General features: G+C 43.8%; 1 protein-coding gene across 2 annotated transcripts in view; it reads left to right on the forward strand.

Annotated features, from left to right (window-relative positions):
* The window catches only part of CSMD2 (CUB and Sushi multiple domains 2), a 679919-nt gene that overhangs the window by 582536 nt on the left and 82627 nt on the right, over positions 1-14756 (forward strand). For both annotated transcript variants that reach the window (XM_043461986.1, XM_043461987.1), the window contains exons 42-44: positions 792-980; positions 5211-5388; positions 6419-6564. In XM_043461986.1, coding sequence (XP_043317921.1) covers positions 792-980; positions 5211-5388; positions 6419-6564 — 513 coding nt within the window. The remainder of the gene's footprint in view (positions 1-791; positions 981-5210; positions 5389-6418; positions 6565-14756) is intronic.

The following is a 14756-nucleotide window of genomic DNA, read 5'->3' on the forward strand; positions in this document are numbered from 1 at the left end:
CCCCAACAGGTGTAAGGAGTTCCTTTTCTCCACACGGGCCTCTCCAGATTTATTGGGCTTGGTAGACTTTTGGATAGCAGCCATCCTGACTGGCATGTAATGGTACCTCATTGTGGTTTTGATTTGCATTTCTCTGATAATGAGTGATGTTGAGCATCTTTTCATGTGTTTGTTAGCCATCTGTATGTCTTCTTTGGAGAAATGTCTGTTTAGTTCTTTGGCCCATTTTTTGATTGGGTCATTTATTTTTCTGGAATTGAGCTGCAGGAGTTGCTTGTATATTTTTGAGATTAATCCTTTGTCTGTTTCTTCATTTGCTATTATTTTCTCCCATTCTGAGGGCTGTCTTTTCACCTTGCTTATAGTTTCCTTTGTTGTGAAAAGCTTTTAAGTTTCATTAGGTCCCATTTGTTTATTTTAGCTTTTATTTCCAATATTCTGGGAGGTGGGTCATAGAGGATCTTGCTGTGATTTATGTCGGAGAGTGTTTTGCCTATGTTCTCCTCTAGGAGTTTTATAGTTTCTGGTCTTACATTTAGATCTTTAATCCATTTTGAGTTTATTTTTGTGTATGGTGTTAGAAGGTGTTCTAGTTTAATTCTTTTACAAGTGGCTGACCAGTTTTCCCAGCACCACTTGTTAAAGAGGTTGTCTTTTTTCCATTGTATATCCTTGGCAAGCAGATTCTTTATCACTAGCGCCACCTGCCAGTTCCCTGGCACACCTATATTCTGGATGGGGAGAAAATGCCTAGAGAGTATAAAAAAACCTTCTCTCTTATTCTTTCCCAGCCTATGAACTTCAAGAATGTCCAGATCCAGAGCCCTTTGCCAATGGCATTGTTCGGGGAGCTGGCTACAATGTTGGACAGTCAGTGACCTTCGAATGCCTCCCAGGGTATCAGCTGATGGGCCACCCTGTGCTCACATGTCAACATGGCACCAACCGGAACTGGGACCACCCCCTGCCCAGGTGTGAAGGTATGTTCCTCAGTCAGTCCTGGTGATTCTTCTTAGTGACAGGGTTCATGCACATGCCTACTCCATGGGATCACCCATGCTAGGAGTTCCTAGCAAACACTGTCCATCACTTTTTCAGATGGATGGGACTGAGCCTATCCAGACTGGGCACAGAGCTCTGGGCCAATACTAGGGAGGACCTGGAGGAGACACAGGTCAAAGCCAAAGGAGTACATTCTCAGCCCTTGGGAACAGCCAACCTCATGGGCTGGATGTCCCAGTCAGAAGCGAAGACACTGATATGCTAAGGGGTAGAGAGTTAATCATGGTGCTTTTCTAAAGGGAGAAGAGACGAAAGCATCTTTCTAGAAAAGTTGTGTTCCTCTCTTCATACCCCCCAGCTTATTCCCCTTCTCCTACATGAACCTAGAGAGATCTGGGTTGAGGATATCAGAGAGCTACAGGGGATACTTTCCTGAGCCTTCATTAACCAGAATCAGGGTGGAGGAGGACCAGGAGCTCATGCTGTGCCTATCCCCGTCTATACACCTGTGTTCCATTTTCCCTTCCTTTTCCTTGAGGAGAAGCTAGGATTTGTCTTGAAAGGGCAAGGTTTTGCAGGAGGACAGTATGGTTCAGGAGAAAGTGCCCCAGCTCTGGAATCAGATCACCCTAGGCTTTACCTCTGAAATGCTTCACCTCTCTGACCTCCAGTTTCTTCCTTAGTTTGATGGGGCTTCTCTTCATCAGAGTTGAGAGGATTCCAAGATGGCACATGTAAAGTGCCCAGCACAGTAACTGATTCAGAATCCATGAGTTGGAAAAGTATTAACTCTCCATGGATAAAGAGACCTTGCTCACACAACTGAGCTATTCTGGTATTAGCATATAAGATCGTAATCGCTAAAACTATTAAATTCCCAGTTAGATTTTCAGATTTTCAAAACCATCCCCATGCATAATCAGTCCATCATTCTGGAATTGTTGGCTGGCCACCCTCTATATGACAAGCTTCATTGTGGACTTTTGTTTCCTTTTTGCTCCTTTTTATGGCATCACAGGAGAGGTAAGAGCGGTGCTTCTCCCATCAGACACCTTTAGCCATGAACCCTTCTTCCTCCTAAGCCAGTGCTTCCCTTAGCTTAGAAGAGGACGTCATTTTCTCTTGCATTTCCAATTACCTTTCTGCCTGTGCCAACTTTTAGGTCATCTTTTTCTTTGTCGCTTGAGTGTTTTTGTTCTTTAAAGTTATTTCCCACACTCCCTTCTCTTCTTTCCCTCACATCTCCAAATGTTATCTGTGTCTGCAACCTTTATCTTTTACCCGATTCTTCACCTGTACATCCAGCTCCTTACTAAATATCTTCACTTATCCAGAAGCACCTAAATCCTAATGTATTCAAAACGGAAGCCATCCTCTTTCTGCCATTATGTTGAAATCTTCACTAGAGTGAAAGGCCCCTCTAGTCCCCTGGTTATTCGTTACTCAGTTTGGGCAGCCTGCCTCTCACTTACCCTTGCCTAGTCACTGAGTCTTGCTAATTCTACATCCTAATTGCCTTTCAGATACATCCACCTGTCTGTATGCGTTGCCTCCACTCTAATCCAGGTCACTTAGATGAGGCCTGTCACTGGGCGCCCAGCCTTCAGTCTTGTGTTCCTCAGTCCACTTTTCACAGTGTGGTAAGGGTGGTGAGCCTTTGAAAGCATTCATGTACAGTGGCGAACTTTCAAAGATGCGAAAGTGCATCTAGTTCCGGCAAGGAACCAGAACCTGTGCCATCGGCAGCCGGCATGAATGACGTTGCAGCTCGCCCTCCATCTCCTATGGCTGGCGATCCTTCAGCTCCACCATCTCCCCCCTCCTCCCTTCCATCCTCCCGTCAGTAATTCTTATTGCCTGTTCACTCAACACCAGTACAATGCAAACTCTTGTACTGTACTATTTTACTTTTCAAGGTACTGGACTAAGATTAAACACACTTTCTTTATTTTTTGTATTTGTTTGTTTTTAATGCATTAGTTAATGTATTATGTGTGAAAGTATTATAAATCTATTACAGTACAATGCTACATAGCCGATTGTGTTAGTTGGGTACCTAGGTTAACTTTGTTGGACTTTCGAACAAATTGGACTTAAAATCGTGCTCTCTGAATGGAATTCATTCATGTGCAGGGGACTTACTTACTCCAGACACGGCCCTGCTGAGAAGCTAGTGAGCTGTTCCCACCTCCCTTGGGGTAACTGTCCAGCCCCCAGGAGCTAGCGCACGCTGTGCCTGGGGACCTGGACCCGCCGACCTCCCCATGTTCTCCACTCTCACACTTTGCTCCTGCTCAGCTGAAATACTTGCCATTTTTGCTCCTCTTGCCCCTGGTTCTGAGTGCATGCTGGTCCCTCCTCCTAGAACGTTGCCCTTCTCTCCTGCCTTCCCTGTGTAGCCCTTGTCATCCCTCAGGTCAGAGTCTAAAGGTGAATTCTCCCAGGACTCCCTCCGCCTCCCCAGGACCAGATAAGGGGCTCCCCCACCAAATGTTCCCTCAACACTCAATGTTGACAGCACACTCCACCCTGGGCCGGAGACACCAGGATACTCGACCATGTCCCGGGAGATCGTGATGCCACAGATCAGAATCACATGCCGTGGTATGATATTGCTGTCCTTTGCCTCCCCTGGCTGCATCTGGCATCGAGTGGTGGTTTGGTCCATGGAAGGATGGCGTGCCCATGCGCACCACTTTCAGGGTGTGCTCACATTTGCCAGAGCCCAGAGCCCTGGCCTCTTCTTGGAGGTGTTGGGATGCTTTCTTCTCAAGTCAGTCTGCCCCCATCCACGAGTCTGATTGATGACCCATACCAGCCAATACACTCATTGTTCTGGACCAGGGGGATTTTGCCCAGAATCTCTCGTTTTCCTCCGCGGTGACCAAGTCCAAATACCATGGAGAATTCCAGGACTCTATGTGCTTGTGTGTGTGCTTAGTTGCTCAGTCATGTCCAACTCTTTGCAACCCCGTGGACTTCAGCCCTCCAGGCTCCTCTGTCCATGGGGATTCTCCAGGCAAGAATACTGGAGTGGATTGCCTTGCCCTCCTCCAGGGGAATCTTCCCAATCCAGGAATCGAGCCCAGGTCTCCCACATTGCAGGTGGATTCTTTACCATCTGAGACACCAGGGAAACCCTGCCTAAAGCCTAGATCAGACTGAGTCTAAGAGTGGGTGTTGCTCTGGGGAGACAGGAAGATAAGGAGAGGGGACATGCCCTCTCTGTGAGCTCACACTGGCTGAGCATCTTACATGCATGAGTTCATCTGATGGTCAGATGAGGAGGGGGTCCACTATCCTATGAGGAGGGGGTCTTAGTCTTGTTTTATAGGTGAAGGTAGAGAGACTACCCTGCTAATCTGAAGCTATCTAGTCAAGTTAATGGTTGAGCCATGATTTGAATCCAACCTTAGTCTCACTACAAAAATCTGCGATTGCTTTTTTAATATTTATTTTGGTTGTGCTGGGTCTTTGTTGCTGTGCACAGGCTTTCTCTAGTTGTGGTGAGCAGGGACGAGTCTCTAGTTGTGGTATCCACACTTCTAATTGCAGTGGCTTCTCTTGTTGTGGAGCACAGGCTCTAGACCACAGACTTCAGTAAATATGGCACACGGGCTTAGTTGCTCCGTGGCATGTGGGATCTTAATTCCCCCACCAGGGATCGAACTCATGTTCCCTGCATTGGTAGGCAGATTTTTAACCATTGGTCCACCAGGAAAGTCCCAAGAATCCACAACTCTTAAGTCAAGGTCAAAAGTACCAATCCAAGAATCTTAGAATAATAAGATAAAGAGATAGTATCATAATTTTCTACCTCTTCCCAGTAAATATAGTGAAGCCCTGACTCTAGCATTCCTAGGAAAGGAGAGGCGGTAGCTTTGGTGTGTTCTTCCTCTTGGACAGGTCTCTTTCATGAGAAAGAGAAAAGACGGTTCGGGACTGAGACAGGCCCACAGAGGCACCTGTGCTGAAGTTTGGAGGCCTCTCGGGCTGTGACGTGTTGGGAACAGCAGGAAAAGCCAGGCCCGGCCATCCTTGGCCCCGTCTCCTCTTTCCCTCCCACCCAGTCCTCCTTGGCCCTGTCTCCTCTCCCCATCCCACCTAGCCTCCTGGAGCAGGACGATTCGTGCTTCAGAAATCGCCTGAATTCTCGTGGGGGAGGTGATCTGCAGCACTCCTCTGTGTTTGTGTCCTCTCCCTGGCAGTCCCCTGCGGCGGGAACATCACCTCCTTCAATGGCACTGTGTACTCCCCGGGCTTCCCCAGTCCCTACTCCAGCTCCCAGGACTGCGTCTGGCTGATCACCGTCCCCATTGGTCACGGCGTCCGCCTCAACCTCAGCCTGCTGCAGACAGAGCCCTCTGGAGACTTCATCACCGTCTGGTAGGGCCGCCTGCCGTGTCGGCAGGGGAAGGGGCTTGAGCTGGGCTCTCAGCTGGGTCACCCACCTGTCTGTCCAGAAAACCAAGGGCTGGATAGTTTTAAATGGCTGTCAGCCTCCTGGGTCTCAGATAAACATAGTGGCATAAGAACTCAACTTCCGTTAACCTTTTTGACTCCTTGATAGGAAAGGACTGGCAGGGCAGTGTGGTTCCCCACCTGGAGTTCTGCTGGGGGTCAGCCAAAATACCAATGAGTGTGGGAATCTGGATCAATGAGCAGACTTTTCTCAGTGTTTCCAGAGTCCAAACCAAAATTCTGCATTTACCGGATAAGCTATCCAGACTAAGGGAAGAGATGTGCAGTGGTATTTTATGAAGTCCCACTGGTATCTCATGCTGAGCTAGTGGTGACCGCAGAACTGTCTGCAGTGATGGAAACGTTCCATATTTGTGTAGTCCAATATGATAGCCCCCCTCTACATGTGGCCATCAAGCACTTGAATGTGACTAGAGTGACTGAGGAGCTGATTTTTTTAATTGATTAAATTCCAAATAATTTAAATGTAAATAGTCACGTGTAGCCTTGTAGTTACCAAGCTGGATGGCTCAGCTCTGAGTTATATAGTTAGAGTTTCTTGTGTTAATTTTAAAATGAGAATGTGAATTACTAGTTGATTAGTACAGTTTCCTAGACAGTTTTTTCCAAACTGCTGAATCTCTGAACAAAGATATCTTTTAAAAATTCCTTTGTTTGGAGCTTCTGGGAATCAGCAGGAGATAGTAGGATTCTGTTCTCAAAATTCCCAGAGCTGGATAACTGTCACCTGACTGCCCTGAATGGATTTCTCACTGAGTTTCCAGACAATGGCTGAGATCAGATGGAAGGGACTAGATAAAATTCCAGGGAAGAAATCCTTGGGCCCAGAAAGGCAACATGGGTGTCTCTTTGCTCACTGAAGGCCACTGATGCACCAGCTAGAACAGGCAGGCATGATGACACATGACATTCAGGATCTTCTTTCCTCTTGCAGGGATGGGCCACAGAAGACAGTCCCACAGCTTGGATCCTTCAGCCGGAGCTTTGCCAAGAAGACAATGCACAGCTCATCCAACCAGGTCCTACTCAAGTTCCACCACGAGGCAGCCATGGGTGGGATCTTCGCCATAGCTTTCTCTGGTCAGTATGAAAGCCTGGTCCAGGGAGGAAGGGAGGGCCAGACTTTTCAGTCCAGGCTGGGCTTGCCTCCTGGCTCCTGCATTTGCCAGTGTGGGGTTTTGGAATGAGTGACATAGCTTCTCCACCTCAGTGTCCTCAGAAAAAAGGGTTAGTTGCTCAGTTGTGTCTGACTCTTTGCTGCTTCATAGACGATAGCCCACCAGGCTCCATGGGATTCTCCAGGCAAGAATACTGGAGGGGTTAGCCATTCCCTTCTCCCGGGGAATCTTCCCGGGACTGAATCCAGGTCTCCTGCATTGCAGGCAGATTCTTTACCATCTGAGCCACCAGGGAAGCCTTCAGTGTCCTCAGGGTTCTGAGACTTCAGCTGTAGCGATGTGAGAGCTCCCAGCACAGGGCTCCATAAATGTGAGTTTTCCTTCACTGCCACACCAGTAGGGTGGAGAAGCCCACCAGGCTGATCCTTGGTGCCAAGTTCAAGTTCAGAGGCAGCAGGGCTAGTCTTCTTACTCATCTTTCACATCAGCTCCCTCATTGGGTTATCCATTTACCTGTGCCCCACCTCATCCCTCAGCACGTTCTAGAGAATGGTCCCACTCCAATGGTATCTAGAGCCTCTCTTGACCCCATAGGAAGTACTGTGCACAAAGGAAGTTGGGGAAAATCCAAGTACAGGAGCATAAAAATTGCAAGGTGTGTCTGTCCTTATCAGCAGCCTATTTTCTCATAGAAGTCCAAGATTATGGTCCCAGGTATTTCCTCATTTTTATTACAGTGGACACAGCTTAGGAAAACTTATAGAAAGTTCTCTGTGGGCTTCTGCCCAGCCATGAAATAAGCCCCCGTGTTTACGATTTGCAGAACATTACATCTATATGAACTGGAAATCAGGAAGGCTTGACTTTATTCCTGGCTCCACCTCAGGCCAAGTGTCTGACCTCTGTAGGTCTCTCCTTAGCTGCTTCTTCACCTGCAGAACAAAGGGCTTGGAGTTCATGACCTCTAAGAAACCTGTGAGTTAGTAAGGCCGCTATTATTACCCCCACTTTATAAACGAGGAAACGAGGGCCAAGGAAGGCAGGAGGGCTTGCCCAGAACCACACAGCTAGAACTGGGAGGAGAACCCAGCCCTTGCAGCTCTGCACTGGCTGTTCGGTGAGACCACATGGTGTTAACACCTCAGACGTGTATTTATAGAAATTTGAATGCATTCAGCCCTAAGTCCTCGGGAGGGGTAGTGATGTTGAGGCAGAAAGAGACTGAAGCAACACTGTTGAGAGCATAGGCAGCTCCAGTCACCATTCCCAGGAGTGTTGGCCCGGCTGAGCATGACATGGTGATGAGACCTGCCCTCTCGGTCTGCCTTCGTACCCACACCCCTCTGGCTGGGCACACCTCTCACCCGAGGCTTCTGTTTTTGTTTTTGTCTTAGTCTTCATTGCTGACTCAGTAGTCATGATGAACAGGCTTAGTTGCTCCTCGGCATGTGGGATCTTCCCAGAGCACAGATTGAACCCATGTCCCCTGTGTTGACAGGTGAATTCTTAACCACTGGACCACCAGTGAGGCCCCAGGACCCCAGTTTTGAAGGCTCTGTTATTTTGACTCCATGGGACTTGTGCACAGACTGATAAGAGTGTGGACTCCAGCATTGTAGACTTGGGTTCAAACCTCTGCCATATATTAGCTGCGTGACCATGAGGCTGTCCTTTGACTTTTCTGAGCCTCAACTTCATTACCCACAAGATGGGAATCATATCAGTGCCTAATCTCACAGAGTTAAATGAACCCATGCAGGGGAATGCTTAGCTCTAGGCAGAGAGTATCAAAGATACTCAATAATGTGTAATGTTTGGGGATAGACTTTCCTTCACTCAATATAATCCTCTGGAGAGTAATCCAAGTTATTACATATAATAATTGTTGTTCAGTCACTGAGTTGTGTCCTGTTCTACGATCCCATGGACTACAGCATGCCGGGCTTCCCTATCCTTCATTATCTCTTGGAGTTTACACAAATTCATGTCCATTGAGTCAGTGATGCTATCTAACCATCTCATGAGATGGTTACATGTAACAGGACTTTGTTCCTTTTTATTGTAAAATTTCATTCACTGTTGGCAATTTGATCTCTGTGCGAATACTTGACTCATTGGAAAAGACCCTGATGCTAGGAAAGATTGAAGGCAGAAGGAGAAGAGGGCAACAGAGGATGAGATGGTTGGATAGTGTCACCAATTCAATGGACATGAACTTGGGCAAACTCTAGGAGACGGTGAAGGACAGAGAAGCCTGGTGTGCTGCAGTCCATGGGGTCACAGCACAACTTGGCAACTGAACAGCAACATCATTCTATGATTCTTGAGTCATATATAATTTTGGACAACATTTTTGAAGTTTGAAAAATTACGGAAAAGGAGGACAGATTCGTCGTTGCCATGGCTAAGGAGGGGTTAGGGATGGGAAGGAAGAAGATGTGTTTACTATAAAAGAGCGGCATGAGGGATCCTTACAGTGATGGAAATGTTCTGCATCTTGATGGTATCAAGGTCAATACCCCACCTGTGATATTATCCCATAGTTTTGTAAGATGTTTTCTATTAGGAATCACTGGGTAAACAATACATGAGATCTCTTTGTATTATTTCTTACAATTGCATGTGAATCTACAATGATCTCAAAAAAGTCAATTAAGAAATAAAATTTGTGTAACTAAAGCAAAGTTACTCAATAAGTGGCAGTTTTAATAATCATCATCATCATTGTCATGATCATCGTTATTATTGTGTTTGGAGAGTAACAGGATCAGTATGAAGTCACCACCTCCTAAAGCCAGATTTCTTATCCCTGCTCTTGTCTCTCATCCCCACCTGGTCCAGGCACAGGTGGGAGGCCCAGCACCTGTTCCCGAGTTCTCCTGAGTAAGTCTGCCCAGGACATCTCTTGCTCCTCAGTGTGTCCTGGCCATTGTGCCCCTGATGCCCCCAGATGAGACATGAGACCCTTCAGTGCCAGCTCAGCCCAAGGCCTTACAGGCCAGAGGAGCCGGCAAGGGCCTTGGTGAGAGGATCAACGCAGGCCAGCAGGTTCAAGTGGGAGATGCTCTTTGCAAGGGGCCAAGTGAACAAGAAGGCATCTTCCACCCACTCACTGGGTTTTTGATAAATTGTAGAATATTAGCAAAATGTAAAAAGTGTGGAACATACATGTGTATATTTGAAGAAGAAAAATAAGATGAACACCCACAGCTGAGCCTGCGAAAAAGACCACCAGTGCTCTTGAAGCCCCGTGCACCACTTCCAATACGCCCCCTGCCCAACACCCCAGAGTTAATCAGGGTTATGAATTTTGCTAAGTGTTCTGCTAATCTTTCATTACTTTTCATTATGATTTTACTCCATAGGTGTATGTCTCCAAAAATATATATTGTTTCATTTAGTGTGGTTTTTCTGTTATGTAAGTAGAATTGTTCAGTAAGTGTTCTTCTGTGACCTGCTTTTCTTCATTCAAATTAAGCTTTGGAAATTCATGCTGATGCTTGTGACTAGATTAGGTTCACTTTTCAATGCTGTCTAGTATCTCATTGTGTGAAAATAGTGCTTTATCTAGTCTACTCTTAATAGACATTTAAATTACTTTATTTCAAACAATATGAGCATTGTTGCACATTCCTTCTTATGAGAAAGAGTTTCTCTAGGGTACATGCCTGTGTGGAATTGAGAGGTTGTAAGTATTCACATACTCAGTTTTACTGCTGCTGCTAAGTCGCTACAGTCATGTCCAACTCTGTGCGACCCCACAGACGGCAGCCCACCAGGCTCCCTCGTCCCTGGGGATTCTCCAGGCAAGAATACTTGAGTGGGTTGCCATTTCCTTCTCCAATGCATGAAAGTGAAAAGTAAAAGTGAAGTTGTTCAGTCGTGTCCGACTCTTAGCGACCCCATAGACTGCAGCCTACCAGGCTCCTCCATCCATGGAATTTTCCGGGCAAGAGCATTGGAGTGGGGTGCCATTGGCTTCTTCGCTAAGTTTTACCAGATAAGGCCAAATCGACCTCACAAAGTAGTTTTAACGGCTTCCACTCTTCCTTGTCATGGAGATAGAGCTTCTATCGCACTACATTCTTGCAAACACTGGGTTTTACTGGACTTTAAATTTTTGCCAACCTGGTGAATAGCATTTCACTTTTCTGTTGATGATGAGGATAAGCATTCTTTCTTATCATCATTGACTGTGTGTGCTTCCTGCTCTCTGAAATGTCTGTTCCCCATACAGTTTTCTTTCCCCAAGAAGAGAGGGAACAAGCAAGTTTAGACAAATAAAATCTTTGTGATTTGTAATACATGCTATGAAAGAAACAGATAAGATAGCAAACAAAAGCATAGAGAATCTACTTCGTGTAGAATAATTGAGGGAAACATGTCTTAAGAGGTGGTATTTGAGACAAGAGCCCAAAGAAAGGAAGGAGCCAGACTTGCAAAGAGTAGAAATTGGGAATGGAGTGGGGGAAAGAATATTTGCCTTTTTATAGGCAAACATTAGCCCTAAATAAATTTCTTTTCATAGAAGAACCAAAAAGAAAAGTACCTTAAGGAGACTTATATGACAATATGCTACAGTATCTTCAAAAATGACAAAATAGGATTTGAATTGCAGAGAAAAATGCCCTTGGAAACATACAGCTTGGGAAATAGTAAATTTTAGAAAGCATCTGCTTCTAGCATAATAGTCTAGGTAATGTGGACTCCAAACAAGAGTTAATCTGGCTGAGAGATTAATAAAAGGGGAAATCATACCCCACCTGATAGGATACAATGAGAAGAACCCAGCATCACTTCCTTGTAAAGATGCACAACCTGAATCTAATTATGAGGAATCAGACAAACCTAAACTGAGGGTAATGTAATACAGTGTTACATACTAGAAGTTAGCTGGTGTATAATTTTCAAAAGTGTAAAAGTCAAGGAAGGTCAAGGCAAGACTTTAGAACTGTTTTGGTCTAAAGGAGACTAAGAACCATGACAATGAAATGCAATGCATGTTTCTGAACTGGATACATTAGCTATTAAGGACTTTATTAAGACAAGTGGGAGAAATTGAATGGAATGTAAGGATTAGATGGCAGTAACGTATCAGTGTTAATTTCCTCCTTTGGTGCTTGTATTGTGATTGTGTGGGAGAATGTGCTTATTTATAGGAAATACGCACTGAAATATTCTGTGGTTATGGGATATCATGTTGGCAATTTAACTTCCAATTGGTTCATGGAAAAAGTTTTGATACTATAATTCTAACTTTTCCTACACCTTTGTGATTGCTACAAATTAAAAGTTTTATTTATGAGGGGAGCCAGCCATAAAAAACAAAGGTTTTTTTTTTTTTTTTTTTTTTAATTTTTTTATTAGTTGGAGGCTAATTACTTCACAACATTTCAGTGGGTTTTGTCATACATTGATATGAATCAGCCATAGATTTACACTTATTCCCCATCCCGATCCCCCCTCCCATCTCCCTCTCCACCCGATTCCTCTGGGTCTTCCCAGTGCACCAGGCCGGAGCACTTGTCTCATGCATCCCACCTGGGCTGGTGATCTGTTTCACCATAGATAGTATACATGCTGTTCTTTTGAAACATCCCACCCTCACCTTCTCCCACAGAGTTCAAAAGTCTGTTCTGTATTTCTGTGTCTCTTTTTCTGTTTTGCATATAGGGTTATCGTTACCATCTTTCTAAATTCCATATATATGTGTTAGTATGCTGTAATGTTCTTTATCTTTCTGGCTTACTTCACTCTGTATAATGGGCTCCAGTTTCATCCATCTCATTAGGACTGGTTCAAATGAATTCTTTTTGACGGCTGAGTAATATTCCATGGTGTATATGTACCACAGCTTCCTTATCCATTCATCTGCTGATGGGCATCTAGGTTGCTTCCATGTCCTGGCTATTATAAACAGTGCTGCGATGAACATTGGGGTGCATGTGTCTCTTTCAGATCTGGTTTCCTCAGTGTGTATGCCCAGAAGTGGTATTGCTGGGTCATATGGCAGTTCTATTTCCAGTTTTTTAAGGAAATCTCCACACTGTTCCATAGTGGCTGTACTAGTTTGCATTCCCACCAACAGTGTAAGAGGTTCCCTTTTCTCCACAGCCTCTCCAGCATTTATTGCTTGTAGACTTTTGGATAGCAGCCATCCTGACTGGTGTGTAATGGTACCTCATTGTGGTTTTGATTTGCATTTCTCTAATAATGAGTGATGTTGAGCACCTTTTCATGTGTTTGTTAGCCGTCTGTATGTCTTCTTTGGAGATATGTCTGTTTAGTTCTTTGGCCCACTTTTTGATTGGGTCATTTATTTTTCTGGAATTGAGCTGCAGGAGTTGCTTGTATATTTTTGAGATTAATCCTTTGTCTGTTTCTTCATTTGCTATTATTTTCTCCCAATCTGAGGGCTGTCTTTTCACCTTACTTATAGTTTCTTTTGTAGTGCAAAAGCTTTTAAGTTTCATTAGATCCCATTTGCATAAAAAACAAAGGTTTTAAAGAAATGCAATTGCACACTTTAAATTGGCATACGAACCAGCAAAGAGCAGAATTGACGCTATAGAAAAACAATTCAGAGATGTGGAGGCCAAACCGGAAAAGCTCCACATGAAGAGAGAAAAGGACAAGGACTTGAAAATAATAAAGGAGAAGATGGTAAATAAAGAGATCCAGTGGCCAAAGAACCAACATACTGATAAGAAGCATTTCTGAGGAGAAGAACCTGATGGATGGAATAGAAATAATAAAATAAAACTCTTCTGAGATTAAGGAAAAATCTGTGCATATAGGATAAAGAGTTCACTGTGTACCAGGAGAAATCAAAAACAGCCTGGCAAGCTTTCCAATTTATAAGGGTGAAGGGTAAAAGAAAGCTACTGGAACCCAGGCTGAACAAACTAACTACAAGAAGCCAAAATCAACAATTCTCAGATTACGTGGGGCATTCGATTCCAGAAAATGAAGGAGGGATTTTTAGAGTTGTTCAAGAAAAAAAAAAAATTGTTGGGAGCTTCACATATGTAGCAAGAGGCAGTCATTTGCAGATATTCAAGAGCTTAAAATGAGTGTCAACCAAAGCCTCAGTTTGAATTGTTAACTCGAGGATATAGCTACCCAACAAAGGATGAACAAATAACTCAATACAGAGATAACTATAAATAACTCTATACAGAAACTGTATAAAAGAAAAGATAAAATGGGATGAATTGACTAATCACAGATTTAGATCTAATAATAATTGAAAATATAGATTCAAAACAATCCAAATACAATTCATTCTTAGAAGTTTAAAAATAATCATTTCATATTAACAACTGCCCAACTATTTAGCAGAGGGAGAGGAAAAATTAAATGTCTTCATCTTCCATGGTAGAGGAATCAATAGATATTATTCAATTATTGATTTTATAATTAGAAAAAGAAGGATTCCAAGTATATTGATATATTGATTTTAGCCATCAATAAATTAAAACTTAACTACAGTACTTTCAAATTGCTAAAAGAAAAAAAATGAAGCAAAGCATAATTCACAGACAAAAGGAAGAAAACAAAGGGAACTATAGAAACAAAGCTATGGAAAACACAGAATAAACACACATTTTAAAAAGTTCAATTATTATGACAAATAAAATTTATTAAAGCCCAACTCCCTTTTAAAAACACAAAGACTCTTATATTAGGCTACATACAATATAACTAGATTTTATAATAGAGTTTTCCTTACCAGGAATACAACTAAGACGATGTGACAGCTTTAAAATAAAAGCTGGCTGGTGATATATTTTATAACCACAACAATAACAATCAAAGAAAAGAATTCAAAGCAAAAGCATTCAATAGAAAAAGTGGATTCTTTCGTATTAAAGGATAATCTGTAATGATCCTTTAAAAATGATAATCCTATTGTGAAGGTTGCAGAGAGCACCCACTTCGGGGTGGGAAGTCTGAGAACACGTATCAAAAGATTAACACAATGTGATTAATCACAGTCAAGACATTTTCAGGTATCTACACAGCTCAGAATACTCTTCTTAGCTTCCCCACACACGTGGGCATCTGTCGGCTGTATTTGTACATCATGACTCCTCTCTACTTGCACCCCCAACCCCAGGAACGGAGATCCAACCAGTCCATCCTAAAGGACAT

This window comes from Cervus canadensis, chromosome 2 (assembly GCF_019320065.1).
Source record: "Cervus canadensis isolate Bull #8, Minnesota chromosome 2, ASM1932006v1, whole genome shotgun sequence".
In the NCBI taxonomy this organism is placed as follows: domain Eukaryota; kingdom Metazoa; phylum Chordata; class Mammalia; order Artiodactyla; family Cervidae; genus Cervus; species Cervus canadensis.